The 25,389-nt window shown below is 44.9% G+C and overlaps 1 protein-coding gene across 2 annotated transcripts; it reads left to right on the forward strand.

Moving 5' to 3' along the window:
• Positions 1–368: 368 nt before the first annotated feature.
• Habp4 (hyaluronan binding protein 4) lies at positions 369–24,813 on the forward strand. 2 transcript variants are annotated; one of them, XR_005881040.1, is made up of 8 exons: positions 369–857; positions 7,794–7,953; positions 11,055–11,216; positions 11,585–11,653; positions 13,564–13,647; positions 18,273–18,444; positions 21,360–21,544; positions 22,762–22,891. XR_005881040.1 is itself a non-coding variant. In XM_005078441.4 (8 exons), exons 1-8 carry the CDS (start codon positions 500–502, stop codon positions 23,363–23,365), a joined length of 1,248 nt encoding a protein of 415 aa, XP_005078498.2. In that variant the 5' UTR covers positions 376–499; the 3' UTR covers positions 23,366–24,813. The 2 variants fall into 2 exon arrangements, 1 of the variants encoding a protein (XP_005078498.2); XM_005078441.4 differs by lacking the exon at positions 21,360–21,544 and adding an exon at positions 23,309–24,813 and having other exon boundaries at positions 376–857; positions 22,762–22,947.
• Positions 24,814–25,389: the final 576 nt, after the last annotated feature.

Genomic DNA, 25,389 nt, shown 5'->3' on the forward strand with positions numbered 1-25,389 from the left:
TGCAATGCCTCCATCTCCGGCTGAGAACTCAGCCTCTCCTCCAGGCACTCTCCGTAAGTCTACAGCTCTCCCACAAACACCCAGGCCCCGAAGGGCCAGCACTAGGTCACCTAGGAGAAGTGCAGCCACGAGCAAGTGGGTTTCCAGCTGGCTCACACCGACGAGCAAACGCCTGCAGCCTCCGCCGAGCCTCCGGCAGTAGCTCCGCCCCAGTCCCGCACCACCACGCCCACATGCCGTTGGGGGAGGGGAAAATATAAGGTGGGGCGTGACGTCACAGACAGCGGGCGCCCATTGGGCCGTCGTGCGCGCCGGGGGCCGGGAGGCGTGTCTGCGAGCGCTGATTGGCTGGTGCGCGCCGGCGGGGCGGAGCCGACCGCGGGCCGGGAGCGCGGCGGCGGCGGCAGCGGCGGCGGCGGCAGCAGCATGGGTCCTCGCCCGCGGCTTCGCTGAGCCCTCGCTGGCCTAGGCTGCCCGCGGCGCCCGCAGCGGCGGCGGCATGAAGGGGGTCCTGGGGAGCCCGGTGGCCGCCGCGGGCGCCGCGATGCAGGAGACGTTCGGCTGCGTCGTGGCCAACCGCTTCCACCAGCTGCTGGACGACGAGTCAGACCCGTTCGACATCTTGCGCGAGGCCGAGCACCGGCGCCAGCAGCAGCTGCAGCGCAAGCGGCGCGACGAGGCGGCGGCGGCGGCGGCGGCGGCCAGCGGGGCCGGGCATCGCGGCGGCCGGAGCCCGGCCGTGGCCTCAGGACACAGAACCGGCGGGGCCGGCCGCAGGGAGTCGCAGAAGGAGCGCAAGAGCCTCGCGGTGTCGAGCGCGCAGCAGCCGGACAGCCCTGGGGGCCCGCAGCCGCCAGGTACGCCGTGGGCACCCAGGTCACCCCTCCCGCCGCTAGGCTCGACTCGCGGCAGACGGGTCCCGCGTGGGCGGGCGGGTCAGAGCTGGGAATCCTGATGGGCACAGGGTCCGGGGGGGGGCAACCCTCCAGGGTAATCACCCTAATATCCTAATAACCCTCCCGAGGGCTACCCTCCCGAGGGACCCTCTCAGAGTCCAACTCCCCAGGGTCACCTCCCTCCCACCCCCCACCTCCCACCCCCGCCCGAGACATTCTGGCAGGATCTGACACCTCAGGGCCACCCTGCTGGGTAGTCACTTTCCCGGGTCGCCCTGTCTCGGTATAGGGGCCAGGATCTTTATTCCCGGTGGGCTCATCCCAGATGGGGGAGAGTAAGCAGGTTCTTGATGGGCAGAAGGCCCAGGGTCCCTATCCACGAGGAGGGGCCGGGGGGGGGCTGTCCTTGTCCCTATGGACCCGTTCCGGATCGGGGTGGGGTGGAGTGGGCCGAACTGGAGGTTCCTGATGGACGAGAAGGCCCGGGGGGTGAGCATGGAAGACCTGGCAGTCCTGGTTGGGTGAAGGGGCTGGGGACTGACGACAGCTTGAGGGTCGCGAAGCTGGAATCCCGACATCTGCCCCTGGCTGCATCCTTCATCCTCCCCGCGGGCCTCTGCGGGATTCAGCCCCGTAGGCGACGCGCCTTTGAAACCTTCAGGAATCGCAGACTGCGGGCCTCGAGATTCAGGGAAACCTGGCCACCCGTGGTTGCGGGAGCCCCGGTACCGCAGACCTTAATCCAGGGCAGGTGGGGTGGGGTGGCGCCTGGGGTCCCAGCTCCTCTGCACCTTGTCTCTTTCTCTATCTTCGTATCATAGCTTCTGTAGGGAGCGTAACTGTGATTCATTCACTACTGTTTTTGGAGAACCGGCTTGAACCTTTGCAGTTAGTGTTCAAAGTTACCCTCTCAGGTTAGCAGAAGGGCTGACCCTCCTCCGGGTGTGCTGTCTGGCACGGGAGGCGGCTTCAGACTTCGTGGCTGTCACCTGAACTGCGTCAAGTTTTTTTTTTTTTTTCTCAGCCCAGCTCTTGCCTCCTGCTTGCCCGTTTTCCCATAAGACTATGACCATAAAGGTTGACAAGAAGAGGTATTGAGTGTATAGTTTGACCGTTTGACCACGGGGTAGGCGGATGTTCGTGTGGGCATTATTGCTTTGTCCTTGCTTGAGAAAAACTGTTCCCCCTCTAGATTTACGTTCGAGGCTTTGGCTAAGTAATGAAGATGGATAGGATACCTCAGTAGGTGTAGGACTCTTTTTAAGATTGAAATGCATCGCCGGGCGGTGGTGGCGCACGCCTTTAATTCCAGCACTGGGGAGGCAGAGGCAGGCGGGTCTGTGAGTTCGAGGCTAGGCTGGACCGACAGCCTCCAAAATAATACAGAGAAACCCTGTCTCATAAAACCAAAAAAAAAAAAAAGATTGAAATGCATCATACTGTACATTTTGTATTATGTATCTCTCTTAAATGTATTTTTTAAAAAATGGAAGGGAAGGATTGAGAAAGGCTGTTTTATCTATTTACTTTAAGTGAAAATACACTAGCCACTGGGCGGTGATGGCGAACACCTTTAATCCCAGCACTCGGGAGACAGGTGAATCTCTGTGAGTTGGAGGCTAGCCGGCTGGTCTACAGAGTTCTCAAAAAAAAAAAAAAAAAAAAAAAGGAAAAGAAACATACTAGCTTTGAAGAGTACCAGTTAAAATGATTTGTTGTTGTTTGCTTTTGAGATAGGATTTCTCTGTGTAACAGCCGTGGCTGTCACTTTGTATACCAGTCTGACCTCAAACTGAGATACCTCTGCCTCTGTCTCCTGAGTGCTGAAATGAAAGGCATGTACCACCATGCTTTGCTAAAATGTTGATTTTTAGCCTTTTTAAAATTAAAAATATTTTTTCATGACAAACCCAGTATTTCATGCATGTTGAGCGAATTATTTACCACTGAGCTTGAAACTTTCCCCCAGCTCCTGTTATAGAAATTTTAAACAATCTCAAAAATGTATGAAGTTAATAAAAGGATCCCTTATTTTTATTATGAGTGGCACTATGAATTTATATACATATATTTTTATAATGAAAGCACATTGTGAAGTCAATCACCAAAATGTTTGTCTTGAAAACCTGAGGGCCTCATGTTCCATACCTGCCTGAATCCACAAGCCCCAGAGAGAGACCTGGTTTCAGAAAGTAAGGTGTGAACACCCAGGGTTTACTTCTGACCTGACTTCTGGACCCATATGCACATTAACACACATACATGCATGCACATACAGGTATGTTGCTGTTTCTTTTTTTTTTTTTTTTTTTTTGCAACTGACCCTCACACTAGGAACTGTAAGCTAGTATACTTAGAACTTTATTTGTTCAGTCAGTTCCAAGTTTAGGCATTCTGGCTTTTGAGACCTAGTTGACATTGTTAGGATGGAAATTTTGTAATGAGAATTCCTTTTTCAAGTGCACATGATCTCCATGCCTGTAGCTCCTATTCTGCATGTATCTGATGGGCTGCAGAGAGTGCCTATTGATGTTGTTAGCACTAGTTGACATGAAAAACCATGCATTTCTGCACTCAAAAAAAAAATTAAACTTAGCCAGGCAGTGGTGGCGTACACCTTTAATCCCAGCAGTTAGGAGTCAGAGCCAGGGAGATCTCTGTGAATTCTAGTCCATCTTGGTCTATCCACACAGCTAGTTCTAGGACAGCCAAGACTATACAAAGAAACCCTGTCTTGGAAAAAGAAAAAAAAATGTAAACTTTGAATGTCCTGAATGAATGTGTAGTGCAGACAAATACCATGCATATTTGCTGTGTAACAGAGCCTGTTACTGATCTCAAAATGATGTGGAAGTCATTATTTTTCCTATGGAAATACAGTTTTTTGTTGTTATTGTTTTGCTTTTTAGTGTTCTAGTCTGTCTAATGATAACCCTTGGATGAACCTTGCCCAGTAAATTCATTCTTGAATCAACAGTTGTTTCATCCTGTTTTCATAGACTTTCAGGGTTAGAGTGAATAAGCCAACATTCTTTTTTGTGCTACAGGAAGTCCTACTGTAAATTTTACTGTATTCTGTTTACACCATGCTTTAGTTTAGATAAGTAATCAGACTGTAGGAGCCAGCTCTTTATTGGAAAGGGTGGGGAGATGCAGCATCCGCATTGCTTATTCTGAGCCGCTGATTCAGCACAGAGAAGCAAGCTAGGTCTGGTTGCATCTTAATCTCCTAGAACCAAGTTGTGGGGGAATTAAAATCTCTCTGATTAACTAATGTTTTAGGGTTTTAGAAAAATGTAATGTTTAATGTTTGCTGAGCAGAGATACATAGTTAAAACGATATGAGTTGCAAGTAGGAAATCAAACTGATTAAAATAATGTGGATTTTTTTGTTGTTGTTGAGACAGGGTTTCTTTGTGGCTTTGGAGGCTGTCCTGGAACTAGCTCTTGTAGACCAGGCTGGTCTCGAACTCACAGAGATCCACCTACCTCTGCCTCCTGAGTGCTGGGATTAAAGGTGTGTACCACCAATGCCCGGCTGTTTTTTTTAAAGACTGTGTGTGTGTGTGTGTGTGTGTGTGTGTGTGTGTGTGTGTGTGTGTAAGCATGTTTGACTGTATGTGTGTGTGTATATACAGTGTGCATGCATACAATGACTACAGAGTCCAGAACAGGGTGTCAGATCCCCAGAACTGGAATTACAGATGGCTATGTGGGTGCTGGGAATTGAACCTTGGTAAGGTCCTTGGTAAGGTCCTTGGTAAGAACCATAAGTTTGCTTAACTACTGAGCCATTTCTCCAGCCCCAATAGTTGTGTTTTTTTTTTTAAATACATTTTTATTTGATGTGTGCGAGTGTTTGCCAGCATGTCTGTATGTGTACCATATGCCTGCCTGATGCCTACAGAGGCTAGAAGAGGGTGTCAGACTTCCTCGAACTGGGGTTAGAAACTGTTTTGAGCTATTATGTAGGTGTTGGGAATCAAACGTGGGTCCTCTATAAGAGCACCCAGTCCTCTTAACTACTGAGCCATTTCTCCAGCTCTAATAGTTCTTTTTATACTGAGGAGTGCTGATGACTGGAGTGCCATGGATAGACCTTTAAATTTTTCAGCTTGTTTTGTGTTTTTAGATGTATTTATTTTATGTATGCAAGTGCTTTATCTGCTTGTATACCTGCACATCAGAAGAGAGCATCCAATCTCACTACAGATGGTTGTGAGCCACCACGTAGTTGCTGGGAATTGAACTCAGGATTTCTGGAAGAGCAGCCAGTGCTCTTAACCTCTGAGCCCTCTCTCCAGCCCCCTCGGCTTGTTAGTTTTAAGGATGATAATTTACCCCTTATATTTCAAACACCTCTTCCAATGTTTTAGATTTAAAAATTTTAAGAATTCCATATAGGAATACCATATTTACATATTTTTCTCTTTCTTCTCCTCCCAACTCTTCCTGTGACCCTACACCCCTCTCACATTCATGACCTCTTGTATATTATTCTTACACACACAAGCACATGCACATGCACACCCTACTAGTTGCTCAAATGTACATGTGTTTAAAGCTGGCCATTTGGGATTGATTAAATCCATCAAGGGGGCTTGTCCCTGGAAAAAACTGTGTGTTCAATATTGTGTATGTTCTGTCACTTTCACCTTATTTTCTTGAGACAGGGTCTTTTAAAAATATTTTAATGACTTTATTTTATGTGCATTGGTGTTTTGCTTGCACTTATGTCTGTGGGAGGGTGTTGGATCCTGTGAAATTAGGGTTACACACAGTTGTGAGCTGCCATGTGGGTGATGGGAATTGAACCCTGGACCTCTACTAGAGCTGAGCCATCTCTTCAGAATCCTTAGAGACGTGGTCTGTTTTTTTCTTTTTTCTTTTGTCTTTTTTTTTTTTTTTTTTTTTTGAGCCAGGGTTTCTTTTTGTAACCCTGGCTGTCCTGGAACTTGCTCTGTAGACCATGTTGAACTCAAAGAGATCCCTCTGCTTCTGTCTCAGGCTGTACCACCACTGCCTGAGACACAGTCTTTCAGTAAATCCAGAACTCACTGTGTATCTATACTAGCTGGCTAAGGAGTCTCTCTGCCTCCCCAGTGTTGGTGTTACAGGCATACTCCATCACCCTTTTCTGTAGGTTCCAGGTATCTGAACTCTGGTCTTCATATTTGCACAACAAGCACTTTGCCTGCTAAGCTATCTTTCCAGCACCCGAATTTGATTTCTTGATAATGCAAAAATTTGCAATTACTTTATTTATGATATCTTTTAGTGTTCTAAACATACTACAAACTCAGATTGTAAACTCACTGAGTAATGCAAATTGTTTTTAAATATTTCTAGTTAGTCATGGGACATTAGGCTGTCAGGCATAATGGTGCACATCTTTAATCCCAGCACTAGGTGGCAGGTAGATTTCTTGTGACTTTAATGGTCAGCTTGGTGTACAAAGGAAGGTCCAGGCCAGCCAGTCAGTTACACAGTGAAAACCTGTCTCAAAGAGACAGAGACAGAGATTGGGCTTAGATTTGTGGTGTAGTTTTTCATACTAAAAACCTGCTTTACAGTTTTATGTTAGTAATATCACACACTAAGAACTGATAATATATTTAAGTGCTAGACTTTAAAGCATAGGTAAAAAATGCTACTGTGAAAATACCTATATGCCTGTGTATGTATATAAGCCTGTTTATGCAAATATACATATATATGTTGTCCATGCCAGGAGTTTAACAGTTAAAAATGTACCTATTTGAAGAAATTAAACATTTTATAGCTATACAATCAATGGGAATAATTTCTGCTAAGAAAAGTGAAAGCCATTAGAACAGAAGTTGCATGTACTGTTTGGGGGGGGACCATAAAAAGTGATGAATCAGTACACAACATATTACTAGATGCTAGATAGCTTAAAATTCATGATTTTAAAAAGCTAAGCATATAAAGTAGAGAATAGGGCTGGTTGGTAGTGGTGAACACCTTTAACCCTATCACTTAGGAGGCAGAGGCAGGCTGATCTCTGAGTTCGAGGCCAACCTGGTCTACAGAGCATCTTCCAGGACAGCTAGAGAAACCCTGTCTTGAAAAACTAAAAGGGAGAAGGGAGAGAGAAACTGGTAGCCCCTGCCCCAGCTAGGTGCTGGATTCCTAGTAAACAAAAAAGACACCCTGTTTGAGTACTGGCTGCCTCATAAATGGGTTAGAAAATGTGTGTGAGGTGAGTATTGTCACATATAAATCCTATCAAAAAGCAAACACCTTCCTTCATGTCAGAAGATAGACCCTAGTTGTCCTTGGTTTGTTTGCATTCCTTTTTGATTTGTGTTTTGGTTTTGGTTTTGTTTTGTTTTTCAAGGCAGGTTTGCAGGTTTCTCTTTGTACTCCTGGCTGTCCTGGAACTTGCTCAGAGATCCACTTATCTCTGCCCTCTTGAGTGCTGGGATTAAAGGCATGGGTCAAGTCCGGCTATAGATGGTATTCTAAAAGTGTAGCCTGAGGTGAAAGGTTTTTATTCTTTAATTTTCTTAAATGGGTCTTTATCACTATGACTTGGTAAAGTTGTGTTTGTGAGATGCCACTGTCTAGTAAAAGATACCCAACAGCAGTCTCAGAGGCACTGAAAAGGTGAAAAAGTAGCCAGGCATGGTAGCACACCTGAGCAAGAGGATCATCTCTTCAAGACTGGCCTCCTGTAACCCTGTCATTCCCAGGACTTGGTGAAGTCTTATTGCTGATTAACAGATGAGGCGATGGTAGGCAGTAACTGCTTCTCTCTGAAGCCCTCACTTCCCAGTGACTTTGATTTCTGGAGAAACCTCTAACCCTCATGTCCACCCCACACCGTGCTGCTGTTGATGCTGTGCCTGAGCTTTGCTTTGATTCTCCTGGCAGGCCAGAAGCGGACTTCTAGAAGAGGGGAGCAGCAAGGATGGAATGACAACCGAGGGACAGACGTGCTTGATAGAGCAGAGCGAAGGTCCTACAGGGAATATCGACCCTTTGACACTGAGAGACAGGCAGACTTGACAGCGGAGAAGTTTACAGATGAAAAGTATGTACCTTAGTCCTCGGTTAGGGTAGCCAGGGCCCCAGAGATTTCCAGTTAACTACTAGGCTTTGTGACATTTCTGTGGTGGCAGTCCTACGAATAATTTGCCAAGGTAAGTCTCAAGTCATGTTACCTTCAGTAGAACATGAAGGATCTTCCATTTACCTATGATTGTACAATTAAAAATTAATTGTGGCCAGGTGATGACGTACACGTTTAATCCCAGAGACAGAGGCAGGTGGATCTCTGTGGGTTCCAGGCCAGCCTGTTACCGAGTGAGTTCCAGGACAGCCAGGACTATGTAGACAAACCCTGTCTTGAAACCCCCTCCCAAAAGTTTAAAGAATAGAAAGACTATTTGGGGTACAAATGAAGAGTCTTTTTAAAATGTTTATGTTTGTGGGATTTTGCCTTCATGTATATGTATGTGTACCATATGTGTGCCTGGTGCCCATAGAGACCAGAGGAGTGTCAGATCCCCTGGAACTAGAGTTACAGATGGTTGTGAGCTTCCATGTGGGTACTACAAACACAGGTCATTTTGAAGAGCCAGTGCTCTTAACCATCCCTCCAACCCCTGAAAAGCCCTGTTAAAAAACAACAACAAACCAACAAAATACACACATACACAAAAGTAAGTTGAACAGGTTAAAGATACTTTTGAAGTTAGATTAGGAAACTAATTTTGGACTTAGGGATATAATTGATGAGATTTAGCAGTTGTCCCATGATCTCATGTACACTGTGGTGCATGTGTGTGTGTGCATTTACACATGAGAGATAGATGATAGATAGGTAAATAGATAAATAAATAGGTAGATAGATAGGTAGGTAGGTAGGTAGATAGATAGATAGATAGATGTAAAAAAACAAAACAAAACCAATGAACACCCCACCCATCTTCCATTTGAGATGACACCTTTTAGGATTTGGCCTATTTTTCCATCTGTTAATCTACTGATGTGGTTGTTTTAGTTATTTTTCTAACAAGATACAATGATCAAGGCAACTTATGAAAAAAAGAGCATTTAATTGGGGTCCTAAAGTTTCAGAGTGTGAGTCTTTAATTAATGATTGTGTCAGGGAGCATGGCAGCAGGCAGGCAAGTAGGCATGGTTCTGGAGCAGTAGCTGAGAGCTCACATCTAATCTATAACCACAATGCAGAGAGTAAGCTAATTGAGACAGCAATGGGCTAATGAAGGCTTTTGAAACCTCAAAGGCTACCCCCCTTGACTCAACGCCTTCAACAAGACCACACCTACTAATTTTTCCCATACCACTAGTCCTTCCCAAACAGTTCCACCAACAAGAACCAAACATTCAAACATGACCCTATGGGGGCCGTTCTCATTCAAACCACCACAGATGATAATACAGACATGCTGACCACTCCACATCCTTTTGTTTCTTCTTGACACACGAGAGTTTCCTATGTGATCAGCAGTGTTTGCTCAGTGTTTTTGGTTGTGTGTTAGTTGCATGTGATATGTTGAGTGCACACTGCACTCAGTGGCTGTATTGTATTGTGATCCATTATTTGGGTGTATCATATGTTACCACTTGCTTAGTGCTGTTGGGTCTGTGTGTGGCTCAGCATTAGGCTTTATTAAGATGCTTGGGATCTCTGTAAGGCATTTCCTCAGTAGAGCCCTGGAATTAGAATGCCAGTTGAGGTCGAAAAGCTGTGACTCTCAGGCAGGTGACCTATATCTGCCTCTGGCTTTAGGACAAAGTTAAATGGATAGAGGTGGTATTAAAAACAGACAAAATTGGGATGGGGGGTTGTAGGTCATAGCTACATATCAGTTTGCTTTGTCACTTCTCTGCAATAGCATCTCCCACAGCATGTTCTATAAACTGGGCTGTCGTCCAGGCTGGTTTTTGCTTATTTTAATTAAAGTGCACTTACTTTGAATTTCTTGATACATGTTACTAGACAGAATTACAAATTTTTTGTTATCCTAAAAGAGTCTAAATTCAGCCCTTTCAACTTACAGATGGAAAGCAGAGACCCAGAGTTGGAGTGACTCTGGTCTCAGCTAGTTGACAAGGATGTTGACTCTGTACAGGCAGAACACGTGTTTTCCTTCAGAAGCCACATCCTATGTGTGAGGAGTTGATGGAGCCAGGATCAGATGCAGAGAACAGTCATGTTGGTGTATGTGGATCTGGGATACAGATATTCCTTGCATCGAAGCAGGAGCTTTTCCTTAGGCCTCTAATGAACTTAATTGAACCCTATGAACATAGACTTGTTAGGTTTGACAGGTAAGAGCACTTGCTGTTCTTTCAGAGGAACTGAGTTTGGTTTCTAGCACACTTATCAGACAGCTCACAATGGCCTGAAACTCAAACTCCAGAGCCTTCAAGGCACATACAGGCATGTTTACATACATATTGATTCACACAGGTATACACATAAAAATAAAATGAATCCCCAGGAAGTGGTGGCACACACCTTTAAACCCAGCACTTGGGAGACAGAGGCAGGCAGATCTCTGTGAGTTTGAGGCCAGCCTGGTCTACAGAGCTAGTTTCAGGTCTTTGGTCACAGGATAGAGAAGGTTCAGTATGTTCAAGATTCCAGCTCCAAATATCACCTTCCGGCTGTGTGATTAGAAGAGAGATTTGGAGGGAAAATATTTAAAGCTAAGGCATTTTTCTTACACAAAATATTCCAAATTAAATGTTTAATACCAAGATAGGAAAGAACCTTTAAATTTAACTAACACGGTCGTTGTATAACTGGATCCTCAGAGTGAAAGCCCTGCCCCCACTAGTTGAGAACCAGGACCTGTGCTCCCCACCTGGTACCCGTGTGACCTCAGGCAAATCCCTTCCTACACTGCTTCAGGTTTCCGTCTCCTTAACAGCAGTTCTGTGAACTAAACTTGGTTGTGAGAATTAAAGCGCTATGTGTATAGTGCTCAGAGCAGTGCCAGGTACAGTGTGTTCAGTAGTTGACTCTTAGTTTAGTCAGGCCACCATGCTTTCTGATCTACTAACCATAACTGGCTTCTAGAGTTTGTGTGTTTTTCTCAAAAAGGCTTCAGACCTTTTAAGTCCATTTCACTGCTTTTCATTATACCTGTCTTTTCCTAGACCAGTTGACAGGTTTGATCGAGACAGACCACTGAGAGGACGTGGAGGCCCCAGAGGAGGCCTGAGGAGCAGAGGCCGAGGTGGTCCTGGGAACAGAGTTTTTGACTCCTTTGACCAAAGAGGGAAACGAGATTTTGAAAGATACAGTAGCAATGACAAAGTGTAAGCTCCTCTGCCTGTGCTGTTTCCACTTTTGATTTTGTGTCTGTTGATGACCAGCTTGATATGAGTGCTGTCTGTCATTCTTGTGGGGCAGGATTTTATTTTTTTTAAAGATTATCTGTATCTGTGTGTGTGTGTGTTGTGGGCATGAGCTGTGACATGCATGAGTGCAGTGCCTACACAGGCCAGAAGAGGATATCAGATCCTCTGGTGTTACAGTTATGTGCCGTCTGGTGTTAAATGCGGGTCCTTTGTAAGAGTATGCACTGAGCTATCTGTGCAGATGCTGGGGCAATGTTTTCTGACTGGGAGGCTGATGAGGAGCAGGCTCCACCTGAAGTTAATGTGCTGGTTCTTTGTTTCTCCAGTGCAAACAGAATGGAGGACAGCATGGGTAGCTGTGGTGTTCGCTCCTGGGGATCGGGTAAAGACACTAGGTAAGGTGCAAAGATGTATTCTCTGAGAGCCTGTGGTGGAATGGGAGTCTTGTTTGTCAAGTAGCGCACACCATGTATATGTGTCTATGCCTGGGATTGACTGAATCAGGAGAATACTTTTTTTTTTTTTTTTGGATTTTCCAGACAGGGTTACAAGGTTACTCTGTATTGTTTTGGAACCTGTTCTGGAACTCATTTGGTAGACCAGGCTGGCCTTGAACTCAGAGATCCAGAATGCTGGGATTAAAGACATGTGCCACCAATGCTCACACAGGAGAAAACTTTTTAAAACATAGTTGTTACGTTGTATTTAGACTTGAGACTATTTTTCAAGGTCTATTTGTTTATTTACTTAATTATTTGAGACAGAATCTCAGGATATAGCCCTGGCTGGCCTGGAACTCATTATATAGACTAGGCTGGTCCAGAAGTCATGGAGATCCTCCCTCCCCTGCTTCCCAATCAAAAGCATATGCCACCATACCCCCTAAAGGTCTTAATTTTTTTAAATCTAATTTTAGCTAAGTAATACTTGACAGATGACCACATATATGTTCATAAAGTTTAAGCATATGGTGTGGCACACTTGCACATCTCAGAATGCATTTTATTTTATTATATTTTTTTATATTTGAGACAGGGCCTCAATATTTGGCCCAGATTGTCATTCATCCTTCTGCCTCAGCTCCCTAAGTGCTGGGCTTACAGACATATGCATCATACCCAGCCTATACTTTATTTCTCTGTGAGTTTCCAGAGTTCTTACAGATCTTTATTTGGTAAAGTCCTCTGCAGGGTCTGCACATGGGGCTCAGTTAGAAGAGTACTCTCTTAGTATCCACAAAGCTCTGGGTTTGATCCCCAGCCCTGTGTAAACTGGGAGTGGTAGTGCATGTCAGTAATCCCAGGTTCTGAAGTTCAAGGTTATCTTCAGCAATATGAGTTCAAGGAAAGCCTGGTGAACATGAAGAAGCCTTGTCTCAAACTGAGCACTTGCTGCTCGCATAAGGACCTGAGTTTCAGGAGTTTTGAATTCCTCTTCTAGCATCCTTGGGCACTGCACCCACATGGTACACATACCGGCATACAGACAGACACACATACACAGAAATTAAAATAAGCCTTTAAAAAGCTGAAAGTTGGAATTCTTTTTTAAATAACTTTTTGAGGTTTATTTATTTTATGTTTATTGTGCTCTACCTGTGCTCAGAAGAGGGTATCAGATCCCAATACAGATGACTATGTGTCACCATGTGGGTGCTGGGGATAGAACTCAGGTCATCTGGAAGTGCTGCCAATGCTCTTAGCCACTGAACTCTCTCGCCAGCCCCCAAAAGTTGGAACTCTTGCCAGGCTTGGTAGCATACATGGTTGATACCAGCACTTGGAGGGAGGGAGCAGTGCAGGGGCAGGTAGATTTACATGTGAGTGTAAGGCTGACCTGGTCTACACAGTGAGTACTAAGTATATAAAAAGTAAAAAAAAAAAAGAAAGCTGGATTCTCCAGTATAATAAGAGTTTGGATTTCTCCCCCTGATCAGTATCATCTGTTCTTAATTTTAGAGCATTCATGGACATTTCTATTTATTTTTGACTTTTTGGAAATAACTTTTTTTGTTTTTATCATTTTTATCGTTTTTTTCGAGATAGGGTTTCTCTTCGTAGCTCTGGCTGTCCTGGAACTCGCTCAGTAGACCAGGCAGGCCTTGAACTCACAGAGATCTGCTTGCCTCTGCCCCCCGAGTGGGAAGAAATGACAGTTTTAAGCAGCCGTTACTACTTTCTTTCACTGCGATGTGAATGAAGTTCCTTTGAGAAACAGGGCCTGAATTGTGTTTCCTGGCTGTAACTAGATGAGGGCATTGGTGAGCATGACGGATTGTGTGACGAATGTTCTTGCTACTTTTCAGCGACACAGAGCCACCTGCAGCCATGGAAGAGAGCTCAATGATGGAGGAGTCCCAGGGTTCCCTGGACGAGGAGTCTCCAGCCAAGTAGGCAGCTGCTTCTTACGCCTATGGGTTATCTCTTAATGATTCATTCTCTTTCTCTTTTAAGATTGGACATTATGTTTATTGAGCACAAAGTTGTGCAGGCGGGTGTGCACACCACCACATCCAGCTGGAACAGCATTCTTAGCCCACTGAGCCATCTCCCTAGCCTTCTCTCTTAATGGCTTTAAAAGCTGAGCCCTTTCTCATGTCATACTGGGTTGGTCTTGTTTACTTGTTAATGTAAACTGGTTAAGTAATCTGATAGACTTTTTTTTTAATGACAGATTAAATTCAAGTATTGTGCCTTCTGCCCCCTTACCTATTCTGTCTTCCTTTTTTTCATGAAGACTGGTCTCTGGTCCATATCTAGCACACTGAAGCTTTCAGTTTCCTTTCCCTGTTAATGAGCCAGGGTGCTAGCCACTGAACTCTTAGGATCCTCCTATCTTCTGGCGTTGTCTCTTAAGGAAAAGCCACCTCCTGGACAACTCCTCATTCAGCCTTCTCCTTACTGAAGAAGCAAGTCACAAGCCAGGGAAATTGGAACCTTTGAAAGGTTTTTGTTCTTTTTTGGTTTAGTTTATTTTTATTTTTATTATTACTCTGTGTGTGCATGCATTATGTGTGCATGTGGAGGTCAGAGAGCAACTTTATAGAGTTGGTTCTCTCCTTCCTCCTTTATATGGATTCCAGGGATCAATCCCATTTACTAGGCTTGTGTAACAAGCCCCTTTACCCACTGAGTCCTCTCACCAGCCCTTCTGTAACACTTTGATCGCTAGTATTCCAAGATGACCAGCCATCACTTTCCAGCATTCCCAATATCATAGAGTCTTCAAAACCTTGACAGTACTTTCTGAGGTCACTGCCACACCTCAGAGAAATTCGGTATCCCAGGTGGGAAGTTGGTGGCCTTCCCATTCCCAAAGACATAACCTGTCTGCATCTACCAGTCCCAGAGCTCTTTTCCTCATGGCAGAACACAGTCCCATCTCTTCCCTCCCTTCCCACAGTTTTGATTTCCTCAAACCCTCAAACTGTCAGTTTGTTAATTTCTTCTTCCCCAACTCTGGTCTTCTGGACATTTTAAATGTGTGCAGTCTCACATTGAAGTTTCGTTTTGACCCTGAAGTATGCCATGTTCATTTCCTCTCTCTTGTTTGTTCTTGTAACTCCAGACCTGCCTGCTTCCTGTTGTCATTACCCTCTGAATACTTTCCCCATGACTCCAGGCTTAATGGCCACTTCATTCTGGATCTGTGTTGATTTAAGCTGGCTCTCTGATTCCCTCTGCCTTGGAAGTCTCCTTTGCAACTCATCAGGGTTTTGCCTCAGGCCTCTTCTGGGGTCTTACATACCTGCTGCTTAAACAAACTATCACATATGTGTTGACACCAGAACAGATCTTTGGCTTCATCCTTCAGTGTCAACTCTAGGTCTGTGTGTTGTCACCTGCATACCTTCCCCAGCATTCCCATTGCTTTGCATGTTCAGCATGACTTAACTGCTTGCTTCTTCACAAATGTCTGGTGTCTGTCTTCTGGAACAGCATTATCACCATCAGCTTCCCCAGCCAGAAGCTTAGGAGTCTCCCTTGGAAGTACTGTTTTCAGTCCTCTCCCACCCCCAGATCCAGGCCTTCACTCTGCCCCTAACTGTTCACCATCTGTCACCAGCACAGCCTAAGCTGCTGTTGTCTGGTTGTTACTGCAACTCCTGGTGGTCTCTGCATTCTCATCTGCAGCAGGGGCTCTTACACTAGCATTCTGAGTGTCATGTCCACTGGTGCCTTAAGACCCCCTTCAGTGGCTTCCTGTTCCTTCTCTGCTCTGTGCACAGTCCCGCTTGGCCTGGCCCCTGGGGACCCTCAAATCTGACTATTCTTGTGCCTTACTGGGATCCATTTTGTGGCCCCTACTTAATGTCTCTGAACGTACCACTCCACTGGCCATCTAAGCTTGCTTCTGTGTTTGCTGACTTCTCGCTCTCCACCTCGCTGCTGGCTGTCCCTTTCTCACCCCTCAGCTGCCAGAGTAAGACTAAGCCAGTTTGATCAAGTTATTTAATCTGCCCTCACTTGTAAAATGGGGATAATCAGCTGCCCACAATGGAGTTGTGAGGACTGTGTGTGAGCACAGCTACATTCATATCCACAAAGTGGGAGAGACAGGGCGGGGCACCTAGAGTGGAACCCAGAGCTTGGTTGCTATGTAAGTATCTGCCAGTTATCAGCCTTGCTTCTTACAAGAGTGACAGTGATTGACAGTTGTGACAGCTGTGAATGTACTGCTCAAAACAACTAAGAATGTGTTTTTAAAATAGGATTCATAGTTAATGTGCCTATTTAGACAGTGTGTTAGCTAAAGAAATAGATGCACGATTTCTATGAGCTGGGAAAGTGAATTTTGTTGGAATCTTCGGGGAAACAGTTTGAGGCAGTAAACATTTGTATGTGTTTGGGGGTGCTAAGGTTGAAAAAAACCAGCAAGTTTTAGCATTCTGATTAACAGAATTAAGATACTATGGCATTCCTAATATTAGACAAAATAAGATGGGTTAACACTGAAGAGGCTGAGCAAGGCTGGCCACCTGCCTCTCTGTGTAGACTGTAGCTGAACATGGACCTCTGTTGGGAATTTTAGGTTCTGCCCAGCAGAGCAGCCATGTTGGCCAATGTTGAAGAGATCTTGCTTCTTCAGCCCTGTCAGACTTCAAAATTACGAAAATTTCTCATAGCAATGTGTCATTTTTGATGGTTTGAAAATTCCATTCCTTTATGATCGTCTACCCTTGAAGCTCTGAGTGACTGTGGACAGCTCACCTCTCAGACTAACTCCTGATGGAAGAGCTTCAAGTCCTGTGTGCCAGTGTTTTAGTGTACAACCTAAAGTACACACTAAAATACACACTTGTTCTCAAATTTAGCCAGTGCACTGGTGTGTTACACCCTCCTTCTCTTGCTTCATGGCAGCAGCTGATGTCTGAGGGCATCTGCTCCTCTGACCTGCTTTGTCTCTTCTGAAGAGATCATAGAAGTGGAATCTTACACAGGAAAGAGAAGACATGGTGGCTTACTTCACTTTTCATAGTTTTTCCAAATTTCTGTCATGTTATGACCTATATTAGTACTTTTGTTTTTTGAGACAGGGCTTCTCTGTGTGACAGCCTGGCTGTCTTAGAACTCACTCTGGAGACCAGGCTGCCTCAAACTCACCTGCCTCTGCCTCCCTAGTGCTGGGATTAAAGGCATGAACCACTATACCTGATTCTACAATTCTGAAGACCCACCAGACTGTTTCCTAAATTGACACATCACATTCCCCCAGAAATATACCTGGGCTCTAATTTTTGACATCCTTGCTAATACCTGTTAAATGCCTCTAAAGATACCCTTTTCCCCTTTTATTCATCTTAAACAAGAATTGTTTTTATGAGTGCTTCACCTGCACTTATGTATGTATATGTACCACATGAGTGGCTGGTATCCATGGGGTCCAGGAAGGAGCATTGAATCCCCTTGAATCAAGCCACAGCCACCAAGTGGATGCTAAGACCCAAACCCAGGTCTTCTAAAAGAGCCAGAAGTGCTCTTAACTGATGAACCATCTCTCCAGCCCTAAGTGCATTTTTGATACTAGCTGTCCCATTGGATGTAGACTGCTGTAACTCCTTGTGGTGTGAGCCACCTTTCTCTAATTGCTAATGATACTGGACATTTGAAAGTTATTTTTAAAATGTGTCTGTGCATGCAGTTCTTTTGGAAGCCAGAAGAGGGCACAAGATCCCCTGGAACTGGTGCTGGAGATGCTGAGGATTTGGACTTGGGTCCTTGTGCTTGCAGAGCAAGCCATCTGCCAGCCTGCTTTAAACATTTAAAACTGGGTTTTAAACATTTAGCTTTAAACATCTGAAACGTTTGCTAGAATGGGGATGGAACACTTGCTCAACACATGTGAGCCCCTGAGCTCCACTCAGAGCATTCCAAAAAAGTCTACAATAAAAACCTTACTCAAAACTGAGTCATAGAAGAGAGTAAAAACATGTACAATTTTCAACAGGTTTTCTTGATGAAGTTTTCAGGAAAATATGGAAACATGAAAATATACAATGAGGTTTGGAAGCATGGTCTTGGAGAGAGTCTGAAATAATATTCATTTGCTTTTAGAACCAACTGAAGAGGATATTTTTGTGATCCATTGTTTGTAAAATTGTTTGGTTTTTCGAGACAGGGTTTCTCTGTATTGCTTTGGGGGTTGTCTTCGCTCTGTAGACCAGGCTGGCCTCAAACTCACAGAGATTCGCCTGCCTCTGCCTCCTGAGTGCTGGGATTAAAGGCATGCACCACCAACGCCCAGCATGACCCATTGTTCTAAGACTTCTGTCCATCTGGTATAATTAACGGAAATGCTATGGGGCAATGACATCATTTTCACACGTCTTCAATTTGTAGTGAAGGACAGGATGGTAAAGATAAAACTCAGAAGATGTGACTCTGAGGGATTGGGCTACTTTTAACCCTATTTACATTTCTGATGCAGTACTACAAAAGTATAACTTTTTTTGGTAGACATTTGGTCCTATTGGCCAAAAAAATTTCTTTGTTGTAATAATGTGCCATATTACAGAGTTCCTGAGTTGGAGGTAGAAGAGGAAAATCAAGTCCACGAGATGACCTTAGATGAGTGGAAAAACCTTCAAGAGCAAACCAGACCAAAGCCTGAGTTCAACATCCGGAAGCCAGAGTCCACAGTTCCTTCCAAGGCAGTGGTGATTCACAAGTCCAGATACAGGGACGATGTAAGACTTCTGTACTCTCTCTGTGGATATGAAACAGAACCTTGCTATTCCCCTCAAAAAAAAACCAAAAAACATACACACATTTATTGTGGAGGTGTGCATGTGGAGGCCAAGGAGAACTTGTGGTTCTTAGGAGTAAAACTGAAGTCATCAGGCTTAGTGCCCACTTAGCCATCTTGCTAGCCTTCCACTTAGCATTCTTGTTTCTGCTCCAGCATCTTCTAGGATGATGGAGAGGAACAGAACTTGCTGTGTTGACAGTAGAATACTGTATACTCTCTGCCAGCCTTGAAAGTAAGCCTCGAAGACACAGGTGCCAAGGGTTCTGTTCACCTCGGTCCCTTTGTGAGAGGCTCAGCAGCCTTTTCAAAGGTCACTGATTTTGTATTTTGATGATTAGATTGCCATCCTCCCAGGTTCTTTTGTTTTAGACAGAGTCTTTAGTATGTAGCCTGGTCTGGCCTCAAACTCTCCATCCTCCTGATTCAGCTCCCTGAGGGCCAGGATTAGAGGTACAGGCCACCATGATCCTTACCTTCCACTCTCATTCATGATGAGTATACAATTGGGTCAGTGGATCAGTTGAAGTAATACCTGGGGACCTACATTCTGTGATCCCCTTGTTACAGTATTTTAACTGCACTGCTCCCTCTATCTCCTAGATTGCTCATGGCATAGTCAGGTAGCTGCAAGCAGCTGTGCCGAGGGCATTTTTCAGGACTTGTGTGTTGTACAGGCCTTATTCTTCATGTTTTCTGTCTAGCTCTCTTTCTGTGTGTGTGTGTGTGTGTGTGTATCACTACATTATATGTAGCTGTGTCTCCCCAGCCCAGCATTTGGCTTTTTACCAGATGCCTGAAAAGAGATGACCAGGGAAATATCAGTCTGTAATGACAAAGCTGATCACTTACTTCATTCTTCTTTAGTTACTGAACTTAAAAGGAACACTGAAGCATCAGGTGTAGAATTTAGAGTTCCTGTTGCTCAGTCACAGCATGAAACAGTGCAGATTGTGGTGATGAGCAAAATCATTTTACCTGTTGGATATGACTCGTGGGTTTCCAATCAAAGTTCAGAACACTGTAGTTTTGTTTGTGTTTCTGTTAGTCAGATTTCTGGTGCTGTAACAAAATGCCTGAGGTCATGTCTAATGAAAAGAGTTTTGGTTCAGCCTCAGGTTGTGTGGCCCAAAAATGCAAGCTGATGGCAGAAAACCGTATTTGCTTGCTTCACTGTGGCCAAAAAAGGAAAAAAAAAAGACAGGAAGGAGCTGAAGTCCTGATGATGTCCCCATCCAGGACACAGCCCAATGACGCACTTCCTTTTACCATGCCCCACCTCCTCAAGATCCCACCACATCCCAGTCATAGCAATTTCTATGTGCACTTTGGTCAGTTATGTTTTATGAATACTTTTTTTTTTTTGAGACAGGGTCTCTCTGTATTGCTGAAACTCTCTCTGTATACCAGGCTGCTCTCAAACTCACTGAGATCCGCCTGCCTCTGCCTTCCGAATGCTGGGATTAAAGGTGTGTGCCACCGATGTCCGGCTATTCTGATTTTATTTAGAAGGCTGTTGATGACACATTATATCCACTCAGCCTTCTGTTTTGGTCAATTCAAGGTCTAAGACACTTTACCAAGAAGTTTTGATATATTCTTTTTTTTTTTTTTTTTTTTTTTTGGTTTTTACAAGACAGGGTTTCTCTGTTTTGGAGGCTGTCAGTCCAGCCTGGCCTCGAACTCACAGAGATCCGCCTGCCTCTGCCTCCCGAGTGCTGGGATTAAAGGCGTGCGCCACCACCGCCCAGCTAGTTTTGATATATTCTACCAGAGACATTTTTATAGACATGGGAGGCCAGAGCTAGCAGGCAGCATATCTTTTTTTTTATTGTTCTTTTCTGCTGTGAACATTAGAAATAAAACTTCCTGAAAAACCACTGTGCTCTAAGGCTGGGTAACAGGTAAAAATAGTAGCCAGTTCCTAGCTGGATGGTGGTGGTGCATGCCTTTAATCCCCGCACTTGGGAGGCAGAGGCAGGCAGATCTCTGTGAGTTCGAGGCCAGCCAGGTCTACAAGAGCTAGTTCCAGGACAGTCTCCAAAGCCACTGAGAAACCCTGTCTCGGAAAACCAAAAAAAAAAAAAAAAAAAAATCCAATTCCTCAAACCTCATCAGATTCATCTTCCCTGGAAGCACAGATCTCTTGATGCACCCAGTTTGGTTTCAATAAAGTAAATGTCTTTGGTCCTTGTTAATCTATGGCATTGCAGACTTTAGCCAGGGACTGCTCTCAAAGCAACATGAGACAAATATTTGGGTTGCTAATTTATTTTGCTTTTGGTGCCTTAGACCCCCTACCAAAGAAGTCCTAGAATAATATATATCGTTTGTGTGCAAAGTTCAACCTAAAGCAACTCAATAATGAGCACGTTGTCTGGGGTCATCAGCTGAGAGAGGAAACTAAACCTCAGACCTGCTGGGTATGGGGTAGTCTTGGACCTTAATCACTTCCTTCTAGGACATGCTGATAGCCAAATATTTTCTGAGTCAAGCAGTTCATTATTTTGCCTGCTACTGGCTTTGTGTTCTGACTTGTTCTTTCCTTCACCATTTTAGCTTCAAAGATCCATCAGCCTCAAGCTTTTGCTTTTAATAAGTTTGAAGGGGTGTTTGCTCCTGTAATGAACATACAGCTTAAAAGAAGTGAAGCGGTCAAGGAAAATTTTCCTGTTTTCTGGGCAACTTATGGAATGTCTAGCCCTAGTCTGCTTTTGCACGTGTGGGAACAGGTGTGCACTTGTGTGTGCAGATGCACTTGTACACAGACAATGTGTGTGGAGGCCAGAGGTTGGAGTTGAGTATCTTCCTCATTCAGTCTCCACCCTTTACCTTTTCTTTTTTTCTTTTGAACAGGATCTATCACTGAACCCAGAGCTTGCCAAATTGGCCAGATTGTCTGGCCAGTGAGCTCTAGGCTGCCTGTCTTCATTCCTGCAGTGCTCAGATCACAGATGTGTACCTCAGGTCCTCGTGCTTGCACAAGTGCTTTAGGGACCGACCCGTTTCCTACACCACTGGTCCTGTTTCCACTGACGAAGGTTTAGATTTCACTTGAGGGATTTTGATTTATCTGGGATTATGAGTAAAAGTAATAATTTGTTATTTTTAAAGATATATGTATGTACATACATATGTATGTTGTATGTATAAAGTGTTCTGTCTGCATGTATCCCTAATGGCCAGAAGAGGGCACCAGATCTCATTACAGATGGTTGTGAGCTACCATATAGTTGCTGTGAACTGAACTCAGGACCTCTGGAAGGACAGCTAGTGATCTTAACCACTGAGCCATCTCTCCAGCCCAAGTCATAACATTTACTATAGTTGTTATTGTTTTTTTTTTAATCAAAGGAAGAACTTGGAATTTTAAGAAAAGCCACTGTTAAAAGTGGCCTGAGCTAAAGCCAGGCATGGCGGCACATTGATTCCAGCACACAGTAGGTGGGTAGATCTCTGAGTCTGAGGCAGTCTGGTCTCTATAGTGAGGTCCAGTACAGCCAGAGCTATAGAGAGAAATCCTGCCTCGAAAAACAAAGCAAAACAGCAGCTTGAGATCTTCTGTGTGGCATGGCAATGTGCTTAGATTAGATGACTGTGCTCTGCTCTGTGGAATTCCCACACATGGCTGTGGATGGCAGCATCCACACCCACACAGAAAGGAATTAATGCATCAAGTTCAATTCCCGGAAGGTGATATTTTCATATTTGTCTAATATTTCTGAGCAAGTAAAACAAGATAGGCAGAAATTAAAACTTTTTTTTTTAAATTTCAACAAAATACACTTACGTCTTAACCTGCCCAGACTTTTTTTTTTTTTTTTTGAGACAATATCTCACCAGGTAGCTCTGGTTGTCCTGGAACTCACTATGTAAACCAGATGGTCTCAGCCTCACAGAAATCTGCCTGTCTGAGTGCTAGGATTAAAGGCAGGAGCCACCACATGCAGCTGGATTTTGGTTTTACTTGAAGTGATAGTAAATTCAAAGATGTCTGGATGAAGACTAACTTGGATCCCATGCTGAAGATCACCATAAGTTTAAGGCCAGCCTGAAATAGATAGTTTTGTTTGTATTAGACCAGTTTCTGGTGTCCAGCCCAACTGCTCAGGGCTAGGACACATCCAGGGTTTTCCTAGTCCACAGGGTCACACAGGCCACAGTGCAAGATACTAAAAATGTTCCTTGCTAGGACCCAGGCAGTGCTAACTGTGGAAATGGCTGTGCATGTGCCCGTTTCACTGTGACTGTGTTTCAGCTGGTGAAAGATGACTATGAGGACGAGTCCCACGTCTTCCGAAAAGCCGCCAATGACATCACATCCCAGCTGGAGATTAACTTTGGTAGCCTCCCTCGCCCGGGACGGGGAGCCAGAGGCAGTACCCGAGGAGGCCGAGGAAGGATAAGAAGAACAGAGAACTATGGCCCCCGAGCAGAAGTTGTGGTAAGTGGCTGCGTTGCATGGAAGTCCTTTTGGGTTGCTGAAGGGGAGGGAGATTGCTCTGGGCTCCAGCGGTCTGACCTGGGGCCATCTGGAACAATGTCACCTTACCTGATACAAGACACATACTTCCTGCAGTCCTGGCTTGAGGTGGAATCAGGCCACCAGCCATCTGTGTGCCCTCTGCTGGAATAGTACTGCCAGGACAGCCCTCCTTCCAACCCCAGGGCCCTTTGTGACCAGCTGCTCTTTGAACAGCAAGGCTACACCCCAGGTCCTCTCTTTGCACTGTTTCCAGTGGTCTAATGCTGGCTATAGCTGCGTGGGGAAAGGGCAGTCAATTTAAAACCTCTGTTTTCTTTAGACCCAAGATGTCGCTCCCAACCCGGATGACCCCGAGGACTTCCCCGCCCTGGCCTAACAGCCATTCCCCTGCAGCAGAGCAGCACTAAGAAGAGACTTTCCTTGCCGCGAGAAGAGTCAGACTCTAAGAACAATAGATGTTGCTTTTCCCGTGTCGTGTGAACTTGTTGCACTTTCTTGCTCTGTGGGATTTGGAATGCAGGTTCCCATGAGGTCAGGCCCTTCCCACAGATGAATGCAGACTTTTGTAAGGAATAATGTTTAAAATGTGTACATAGATTCCAACAGTTCCACCACAGAAGTACAGAGTAAAGTAAACGAGAACTGCTGGGCCTGGTGGTGCACGCACGCCTTTAAACTCAGCACTCGGAGGCAGAGGCAGGCGGATCTCTGACTTTGAGGCCAGCCTGGTCTACAGAGTAAGTCTTGAAAAAGAAAAAACAGAAAAGAACCACCTATTGAGATGACTTAGGCAGTTGTCTACACAAGTCCTTTAGCATTTCAGGACATAGGTAGAACTGGAGCTGTTCACTTAAAGCAGTCATAGCCCACTCTTCATGCCATTCCCCTGTAATGGTTCAGTTCTGCTGAGAAATTTCCTGCAGTTTTTATTCAGATTCCGACTTTAAACTGTCGTTGTGCACCAGTGATAACCACTCTGAGCAGAGGAAATCCTGGCTTCCAGTGGTGATTTAAACTACCTCGTGGTATGTGTGTGTGCACACATCCTTATTTAGTATATGTGTGCACACTTAATGTTCGGATTGTTAAGTTATGATTTAAAATTGTGTTATTTTAAACTAATCACATGAAAAGGCTTCTTGGTAAATGTATTTTTCTTAAAATTTGTGCTGTGGGCAGTGGTAGTGCATACCTTTAATCCCAGCACGAAGAGGCAGGTGGATCGCTGTGAGTTTGAGGCCAGCATTGTCTACAGAGCAAGTTCTAGGACAGCCAGGGCTACATAGTGAGACTGTCTCCAAAACAAAACAAAAACAAACCCTAAAAACTAGTGTCAGAATTCATTACTGTTACTGTGAACTCAATCCCATTTACCGACTGCAAACACCATGGCAGGCTGCGCCCCAGTTCCTATATTGCTCTTACCACCTTTGGTGGAGATTAGGGATCACCTCAGAGGCACAGTCACTCACCTGGAGTCCCACCCCAAACAGCTTGATACCTAGGGCCAAGCCACTCACCTACTGGCAAAATCAGGGAAGAATCAACCATCGTGTGGGGGAGGGACCAGCTAAGGTGTTGGGCAGCTGTAGAGATGGGGAACAAGGAACCTTGCTCCCAAGACCTGTGCTCCCTGTACTTGGCCTCATAGTCTGAGATGGTGCTGAACTGGAACCCAGGTATAAATGAAGGTTGGTATTCCCTCTGATTTTTGTATAAAAACTGAACTCTCCTGGAGTTTGGATGAATCAAAGTTGAGATGTTTACTTTGGGTGCCCTCTTGCTTCTGATCCCATGTTTATTAAATGAATGAGTACAAAGGTATATTAACCGGCTGCCTTATTCATTCCCTTTCCCTTGGGGCTGGCACACGGTGAGTGCTATGATCTGATTGGAGAAACCTGCATTGATTTTAGTCGTGATTGCTACTGGGGCTGTATGAGAGATGTCTCAGGAAGTCATTCTGCCTCCCCTTGGCTTTGAAGTTGACAAAGCAAGGCTTTCTGTTAAGAACATTCACATTTGAGTTGTGAAGGACACTGGGAAAGCTTGAAGTAATGCTGCCTCAGGTCATATGGTCAAACAGTAGGCAGCCCTGTTTGTTGTAAGCTTTAGCGAAAGGGCCTCCTTGCTTATTTGATGGGGCTTGTGTCCTGGGTCACAGCCTGGGTGTTGCAGAGAAAAAGCCATTAGTAAGATCATTCCACGTGGATGCATATCCAGAACAGGACCTAAGCTCAAAGTTAACAGCCAGACTCGTCATGAGTCTGTGCTGGTACCTTAAAACCCAAGCAGATAAAACCCCCCAAAAAACAAGAAACCTAGTCTCTTAGAAGTGGGAGGCAAGGCAGGGGTGGCCTGTGTGTGTCACTTCTGAACCAAATGGTTTCAGGCATCTGA

Source organism: Mesocricetus auratus, unplaced genomic scaffold (genome assembly GCF_017639785.1).
Source record: "Mesocricetus auratus isolate SY011 unplaced genomic scaffold, BCM_Maur_2.0 Super-Scaffold_100013, whole genome shotgun sequence".
Lineage (NCBI taxonomy): Eukaryota > Metazoa > Chordata > Mammalia > Rodentia > Cricetidae > Mesocricetus > Mesocricetus auratus.